We start from the raw sequence: 8,512 nt of genomic DNA on the forward strand, positions 1-8,512 counted from the left end.
TTGTTGAATAACTCGAAAAGTATTTGTCGGATTCACTTCGAATTTTCACACAATATTTTTAAGAAAATGCAAAAACAAAAAAATCCAATTTTTTGAAAATTCTGACTACCCCTAACCCCTTCAAAGTTGTTGCAAAATCACATGTATACAATACACGTAATATTTTCTTGTTTATCAACTTTTTCACATTGGCATAAAGAATTGGCTGGAAATTTTGTTCCGAGCATTGCTGAATATCACATCTCAACAGTGTCGATGATATGATCGCTCAAATGAGTGTCAACGTTCTTGCAGGGTGCATACTATATATACTTATGAATGTGAAAAACGAGTATAAAACAACGAATTTCGTTTATTGCTATGCATCTTACCAAAAGCAGTACTCTTTTATTTTTCACTTCAAGCGATCTTATTTCCGTTTCTATCTAAATGATGCAAGTTTTTAAAATTAAATAACTAAATTTTTTTTCTAGGCACTGCATGTTCGAATATACAGTTATAGGCTCACATACGAATTAACGGAGCAGCAGTGAAAATTTTAATTTAAAAAAATTCTTGCTTGAATTTAGGATATTCGCTCAACATTCCCACGTCAGTTGTTTCTACTCTACTCATACAACCCGGATTTCTATTTGGCCAAGGACTGCCGCAACAGCTGCATTTCCCAAACATTTATGGAGAATGTTTGTGCTGTTACAACAACACAAAAACATAGGAATGCCTTCATGCATACAATTGCGGGAACAATTAACTACTTCTGCATAACTTAAACGACTTTCAGTTTACGTCATTTTTATTTATCGAAGATTCAATTCGGCTTCCGAATTCAAATGGCAAAAACCAAACCAATTAATTCTATATACCGGGAAAATTCGTTTTATTTTTGAAAACGTCAAATATTTTAACTAACATTTGAATATATTTGCACACATTTTTAAGTCAAAAACTTTCTTTATATATTAAGCAATATATTTTGCACTTTGTCGAAGAACTATTTTTTCATTTAAATGAGTTTTGTTTCTATGCATATTAAATTAGGTAATTATTTACTTCGAAGTGCATATAAAAAAAATGGACAAAAATGGTTGTTGTTGTAGCAGTATTGTATGTTTGTTGTTGTAGCAGTCAAAAAGGGGTAATGGTCGATGCGATGGTGCATAGAATAATTGAATATAGCACAAATATGGAATAAAAAATCGCGCAATATTTCCATATAAACCACGAAGTAGATAATTACCTTAAATTATTTGCGTTATTGGCACAAACTTGTGTGTCATCCAGAGAATATACCCGGTTTTGGTTTTGAATATATTAATATTTGCTCAGTGCATTATTTGTTTTTGCATTTTTAGTAACTACTCAAAGCTTAGCTCTTAAAATCAAAATTTGCAACGTAACACTTTTTACCATTTCAAAGGCACCCAACCATAAATTACTCACAGCAGATACACAAGCCAAGCAAGCATTGGGTTTAACTTGCAATTATTTCATTTCTTTTCATTTATCACGGTTAAAAGCAAGTTGGGAAGTAACTGTATGAAATTATTCTAGTCTTAGTTATGATTCCGTTCAATTATTACAGCGTTAGATGATCTACTGATTAACTGAGAATTCCACATAAGTTATATTTTTCCAATTTTTGCTTTTGCTCGCGATAATATTATCTTCCAAATATCATTACTTTGAGTAGTTATTTTAATGTGCCATTTGCAATCCACATTCGTGATTTAAGAAATTTCATTTACGCACGCAATTACTTCAATCGTCGCGAATATGTAGCGAAACCTTTATTCATACTCAATTTTCTTACATTTTACATACAGTTCCTACAAACTTATCAGTTGCCACGGAGTTTTCATTATTTGACTTAATCGCGTTAATATCATTTCAGTGGTAGTTTTGTCATTTTTAAAGAGTTTTCTCTAATTTAATGCAAGCTTACTATTTATACGGACGCATTTCTTTTGCTTTCGTTTAATTGGTCGTGTTAGCATTTACCCAATTCGCGAATGTCAAATTAATAAACAGCTGATTTTTACACCTTTTCACTGTACACTCTGTACACCTTTTTCGTCTGTAGTGTTGTAAAACAATAGCAAGAATACTGAAAAAAAGTAAGAGAATTATGTATTCACTGATAGAATAAAAAATTTACAGAAAGTTTTGGTTAAAATATTTATGCCAATCCATTATTTTTGTTGTGTATAGTGCGGAACTATTTGTCTCGTATTATCATACACATTAATAATTTACGTTTTGCTCAAGACATGAAATGTATTTTAGATACAACTCTGCAACGCCGGAGCTTTGCTCTCGTATCTCACAAAATTTCGATTTAAACATTTTGCAACAATAACAATGTAAACAAACAACCGTTTTTCTCTCATATCCAAGGCGTATAGATATGCCTGCTCATAGTAGAGCGCACAAATCGTTCGCGCTCATGTGCTATAGTTGCCACCTTGGTGTTTTGGCATGTTCCTGTTAACGTTTTTTGTGATCATTATTATTTGTACGCCGAGCTGAATTCATAAATTTTGAAGGTTTCCGTTTAAAACTTGGTATGTGTTAGCATTGTTTCACGTGACGTAATGATGTGTGCGGCCTCGGTGGTCTAGCGTCAGTGCAGTAGCCTGCCATCCAAGAGGTTGTGGATTCGAATGCCACGTAAAGCACGGCCCTCGCACTTTTCCAAACCTACCTACTTTCCCCGTTTCTAAAAAAAAACGCAAAAAAAATATCATTCCTCACCCCTAAAAACGTATCCTTTCTATCCTTACTCCCGCATAATAGTCAGCGCATTATTTGCATTGTGGCTGCTAAAACAAGCAAAAAACAAAGAAAGCACACAGTTACACATTGCATCAGCGGCGCCAGCAAGAGGAAGCGTGCAACCGCGGTAATAGCGCCGACGCACAAAGATGACGCTCCAAAGCAGTAAGAAGGCGTTGTTCCTAAGCAATGACAGATGGGCATTCCCACTACTTAGGACTGGTAGCGGCAGGCTAATCACCTACCATGTCAGAAAGCAAAATAGATTAACGAAACCAACGCAAAAAGCACAGTCAAGCGCGACGCGAATTTATAAACATTTAGATTACTCAGATATTACGACAATTTTCAAAGCAAGAAGTGGTTTACTGAAGCTAAATGCAACTACGTATGTATGGAAATGCTCAGAAAATATGCACCCTCTGTAATTTAAACGAGGAAGAAGATATGCAGCACTTCATAGGAAGATTTCCAGTACTGAAAAGATTTGAACAAAATATCTAAACGCAGCGAAGCTAAATAAAGCAGAAGTAATAGATATACTTAATGGCCATAATTGGAAAAGGCTTACTTGCTTTATATACTCAGCTTTACGCTATAGACATTTTCTTATTGCAGAGTTTAATTTTTGATTTATTTTTAAGCTGGGACAGACAACATTGTTATTGCCACAAATTTATTATTTCTGTCTTTATGTATTTATATATTTAAACGAATTATTGTAAAAATTATTGAAATGTAAGATGAAATATTTATAAATAAAGAATTACTACTACTACAACTAATTATGAAAATATTATATAATATATTCCTTCAAGAACAATAACAAAATAGGTTCTTATAAAACTAATAATAAGGTGGCTACCAAGGTGAATTTAATAATAAATTCGCCTTGGTGGCTACCGTGTACCAAAACGGTACACTTCTCTTCTTCTTAGCATGACAGCGCTGCCTAGAAATGGCACTTCCTCATTAACAGCAACAAAGGGAACGTGCTTAACTACAGATTTAGTGCACTTTGAAAATTAAAACGTAAAAAGAAAATTCAGAAGTTAATAGCATTTTCAGCGGAATCAACACCTTTTAAAGAAATACTCCAAGCATTTGTTCTTTCTTTCATTAATTGCGCTACCTCACTTGAAAAAGCAATTAAAAAACAATAGTGAACAGATTTATCAAAATTCCTAAAAACTACCAAGGGTCAATTTTTGGGCCAGAAGTTTCATATTATGAGGTAATATATTTCGAGAAATTTGCGGTATACCTTGTATATTTCGTAAGAATTGTTTAAGAATCGTTATAAAGCTAATGTTATTCAATAGCTTCTGTTAATGACAAGCTCTTATGCAGAAATTCTTAGCGTTATTCTTGGCGGTAAAAAAATGTTGTGCTTGTAGTTGGTGCCTCTTCAAATTCAAAAGCTGGCAATACTGCCAAGAACATAACTGTTCACCACTGCGAATTGCCAAAAGTGTACAGTTTGTTCTCTGGCGTGCGTGCATTCAGTAAAAGCTTGATAAAAGCCAAGAAGGAATGTTGCATTGAATGTGTCAGTGGACTTCATAGAGCACAAAGCAATCGGGTTTGGCAGAAGCCAACAAAGGAAGCTGCAAGGTAAGCTAGTTTAGTAAATGTTTTAAAATTTTGCTGATATACTGGGTTTTAATTGAAATTTTCAGTATGTTAAATTTCATCAAAGACGTAATGGCTCCAACAACGCGCAGCACAAAGTCCGAAGACAATAAAGATGGCGGCATTTGTACCAAAATAAAAACTACTGCAAATAGTGTGAATGAATCTAAGCCTCCTCCACAAATGAAGGGCTACAAAGTCACAGACAACGAACGCTCTAAAAAATACGGCATTGGTGCAAATTCGTGCCAAATGCTCAAGGACAAGGCGAAATTGAAGTTTCCTGTGAGTATTCGATATATTGAAAATGTGAAAAGTGTCAAAATGGCTATCTTTAATAAGTTGTAATTGCGTCGCAAACAATCGACTACCCATCCCAACAACAACCAATAAATTTTCATTGTCATGGCCACTGCTTTTCGTAGGCTAATGCAGGTTCATTGAGGGCGTTCGTATATGCAGCGTCAGCAAAGCTAGAAAGCTGGGCCTTCATTTTATCTAGATATTGCAAGCATGCAAAATGATAGAAATATTTATTATTTTTATTTTTGCACCAAACGAGAACCAAAACGCCATAATCGGGTGCCTTCATAAGTACGATGTATGCTACATTCCATTTTCGATTGTCGAATTCAATGTCAAGGCGTTGTGCGCATGACCTGATACCGGGCGCACAAAAAACCAACAACACGACGGCAAACCTATGACAACCTGTTGCTGCCACAATTGCTGAATTGAGTCGCGTAGTGTGGGAATACTATGAAGGACGCATTCTGCAAGCACACATTCATTCATAGCTGATACGATGTTGCCCTTGTGCGTATGCGCTTAGTGATGCCAGTCATATGGTCTGGCTCCTCCGTTTGTAAAACTCTTAAACTACAACACTATTTTCCTTCGAACATTTTCGAGTCCTTGATAGCTTTGTAAATATAATAGGCAACTCTGCACCCCCCCCCTTGTTCAAGGCCAATAAACTTTATTATTTTGATTCACACACTCGATGCGCATCCCCTTCTGCTACGATCTTGTTTAGTGTTGTAACAATTGCAATGCAGCATATTTATCTCGGTCAGGGCCGCAATGCAAACAAAGTGTAGGTCATGTCCTTCAGTTGCGCGCTTGACACTTCTAAATTTTGTTGTAATGTTTAAATAACCTTGACGGTATTGAACTTGATGCAAAATTCTTACTTTACAGATTAAAGATTTAAGGATGTATCTGTCCACTGATGGCTTTGAAGTATCTGATGATGATTACTTTCAGACCTTAGCGCCACAAACTCTTTTCATTATCGCTGGACCGGATGAAATCATAACAACAGGTACATGGAAATATTCGTTTTAATTTTGAACAGAGACAGTCAAGAAAAAAAAACATTTTAAGCACTTCAAAGCATACACAGAATGAATTTGTTGAGCGAACTTCGTCGGAAAACAGTTCGCTGTCCAAATTAAAACCCTCTGTTGTATATGAGATTGCACACAACCAGCTCGTCAAACGAACTTTGCTATCTTTTCGCTTTCGATACAAATTTCGTTTTGGTGTTGTTCAACTGATCGAAATGCTGCCACGAAAATCAGCCGCTAAATTTTAAGAAAATGACGAATTTCTCTTATGGACTCAAATTAAGACGAAAGCGAGAAGTAGACAATATTGGCAAATATTTGTTTCGCCACTTTGCGGCCAAAGCCGGCGCGCTAGCAACCAATGGCGAATGGGATGCCATACTCAATTAACCTTGGATAGCAACTGATAATAATGAAGTTCGCTCAGCGTTTTAATTCTATTTATATTATCGGCAACTTGATTTCTCAATTTTACTGCACATTTTAAGTTCAATTTGAAAAAGAAAATTCCCACTGATTTCCAGATGCCGACTTTGAATTCGAGAAGCTACGCAAAACATCGCCTTTGCTTCGTGTTGCCGATATTATTTATGAATTTATCGAACAAAACCCGGAGCAATTCCGTAAAATGATTACAGACTATGAAAATCGTAAGATTTGTCGCCAAGAAGCGCTCGACAATAAACAAGCGTACCACAGCAAAACTCAGCTTAGTCTGCGCACTCAACATAGTGAATGGTTCGAGGGTCAAGAAGAACGCTGCCATTCCAAAGAAGAGGCAATGGCGCGTCGTGCACAAGACCGCATGCGCAGTTACTACTATAAAACAAAAGAGGAACTTACACGCAATAAACTATATCGGCAAAATCTTAAAGCACGTCACGTAATCGATGCTGTACTAGAACAATTTCGTTACCTTCTCATTGGTTGCGATTACTTCTCGATGTTATTCGATCGTAAATGTCCGAAAAAGCATGAAATCTTGCAGCAGCATCTCGATGATGAAACGGACGCCAGTGCAATGTTGCCAAATAAACGTCTGCGTCAGGTCATCAAAGAGTACACAGCACGGCACAAGATATTAGACGAATGGTCAGTGTCACTCTGCACCGAGCTGGGAGATTTTTATTGCCAGGGTAGCTATTCGGATAATGGTAACTGTTGTGCGCTAAAGCATACGATCAATCCTTATGCGTCACGTGAGAATTTGATACTCTTCCAAGTGTGGAATTTGGATCATCAAATTGAGTTGTCACGTTCTATACTGCCGGCGTTAATTGAGAATGTACGGGTGCTGGTAGAGCAACCACAACGAAAGTGCACATTGCATAATAAGTGCGTCATTGACATCTCAGTATTGGAATACTTTTTAGAAATATTTTCATTGAAAAATTTGAAATTAGTGCATATCGTTTGTCATGATAAAACGCAACGGGCGAACAAATCCAATGGGCGTTTGGTGTGTGCACAATGCCACGAGTACAAAATTGTGCAGGAGCTGATGGGTGTGCGCAGTAACGAGGAAGCAGTTAAGGCAGCAAGTTAAAAATTAAAAAAATGTATATATATATGGTAACATAAACACCACAAGGTAGGTGCATTAACAGTTAGAAATGGCAGAAGAATAATAATGGAGAATACGAAGTAGCTAAAAGCTTTCGAAGTAAAATTATAAAACGAAATTTTGTTCTTCCATATAAGTTTGAGCTCTTGCGTACTTATACTACTTTATATTATGAATATTTTTACAAGCCATATTTGTTGTATTATATTTGCTTATGGTTTTACCAAGCATTTGAATATTTCATAAGTGCAGTATTCTCATATTTAGAACAAAATACATTTAAATTAAGTGAAGGGGTTAGGGGTCATCATCACAAGTCCTTGGAGATTCATCTAAAATCAGTCGGACAAGAGAAATTAGTTTTATTAAAAGTTAATCTTGTGCCTGATCGAAGCTTTTTGTTTTTTAAAATTAACAATACATATATTGTTAATTGTTAAAAAAAAAAAATCGAAATTTTTTCCAAAAAAAAAATCCTTCGTTAGGCACGAGTCTTTTATGTTTTTCAAAAGCAGTATACATTTTATCGAAATCCACCAAGCGGTTTTTAAGTTACAGTGATCACCAGTTCAAAAAAACATATTGTAGTTTTGATAAAAACGCATTTAAAGTTTTGCGAACGCTCCGGAGCGCCCTTTGTTAAGTAAATTTTCACAAAATATTTTTAAGATATTATACTTTAAGAAAAAAACAAAAAAAAGTCCATTTTTTTTTTTTTTAATTCTGACTTCCCCTAACCCCTTAAGTGTTACAACTAGACTAATTTTAAGAGCACTGCTGCTCTATACCAATAAAACTGGATTATTTTATACTGTATTAAGCAAGCGAAACGCTTTAACAAACTTAGTTTATTTCAATATATAGTATATAAGACTTCTTGTCCGTGATAACAAAGAAATTTGAATAATAATATTAGTGTTGATATTTGATACACGCCCCACTGTTGCATCTTCGATTGACTTAACGAGTTTGACACAATAAGGAAACTTGATGTTTTTGTTTTGATGAATTTAGGATCGCACGACTAATGAGTTTTAAGTCTTTGGACTTAAATTAAAACACCAAAGTTAATTTTTTTCACAATTTTTATTTTTAACAAATTTATTTCCTTTCAGCTCTATTTCAGAAGCAACTAAGTTGTTTACTGAGAATTAAACAAAATTTATTTCTTCTTTCGTGACGTCTATACTTTCTT

The 8,512-nt window shown here is 35.2% G+C and overlaps 2 protein-coding genes across 8 annotated transcripts in view; one reads left to right on the top strand and one right to left on the bottom strand.

The window, feature by feature from the left end:
- LOC128864477 (probable phospholipid-transporting ATPase IIB) overlaps nucleotides 1–2,008 on the bottom strand; it is a 96,118-nt gene extending 94,110 nt beyond the window's left edge. For 2 of the 6 annotated variants that reach the window (XM_054104155.1, XM_054104150.1), the window contains exon 1: nucleotides 1,238–2,008. The gene's annotated coding sequence lies outside the window, so the exon portion shown is untranslated. Of the gene's footprint in view, nucleotides 1–371; nucleotides 656–910; nucleotides 1,000–1,237 lie in introns of those variants that run through there. The other 4 variants (XM_054104152.1, XM_054104151.1, XM_054104154.1 and 1 more) reach the window with 4 other exon arrangements.
- Nucleotides 2,009–3,726: 1,718 nt separating this feature from the next.
- Nucleotides 3,727–8,259, top strand: LOC128863148 (DNA fragmentation factor subunit beta). Of its 2 annotated transcripts, none has more exons than XM_054102120.1 (5): nucleotides 3,727–4,006; nucleotides 4,095–4,386; nucleotides 4,452–4,689; nucleotides 5,605–5,728; nucleotides 6,278–8,259. In XM_054102120.1, the coding sequence occupies exons 3-5, from the start codon at nucleotides 4,453–4,455 to the stop codon at nucleotides 7,297–7,299; spliced, it is 1,383 nt and encodes a 460-aa protein (XP_053958095.1). In that variant the 5' UTR covers nucleotides 3,727–4,006; nucleotides 4,095–4,386; nucleotide 4,452; the 3' UTR covers nucleotides 7,300–8,259. The 2 variants fall into 2 exon arrangements, with proteins under 2 accessions (XP_053958095.1, XP_053958096.1); XM_054102121.1 differs by having other exon boundaries at nucleotides 4,123–4,386.
- The last annotated feature ends 253 nt before the right edge of the window (nucleotides 8,260–8,512 follow it).

The sequence above is a fragment of the Anastrepha ludens genome, chromosome 5 (assembly GCF_028408465.1).
Source record: "Anastrepha ludens isolate Willacy chromosome 5, idAnaLude1.1, whole genome shotgun sequence".
NCBI classification, from domain to species: domain Eukaryota; kingdom Metazoa; phylum Arthropoda; class Insecta; order Diptera; family Tephritidae; genus Anastrepha; species Anastrepha ludens.

Coding starts and splice junctions, on each gene's coding strand:
- LOC128863148 (XM_054102120.1), top strand. CDS start 4,453: ATGTTAAATTTCATCAAAGACGTAATGGCTCCAACAACGCGCAGCACA. Junction 4,690..5,604: donor AGGCGAAATTGAAGTTTCCT/GTGAGTATTCGA, acceptor CTTACTTTACAG/ATTAAAGATTTAAGGATGTA. Junction 5,729..6,277: donor GGATGAAATCATAACAACAG/GTACATGGAAAT, acceptor ACTGATTTCCAG/ATGCCGACTTTGAATTCGAG.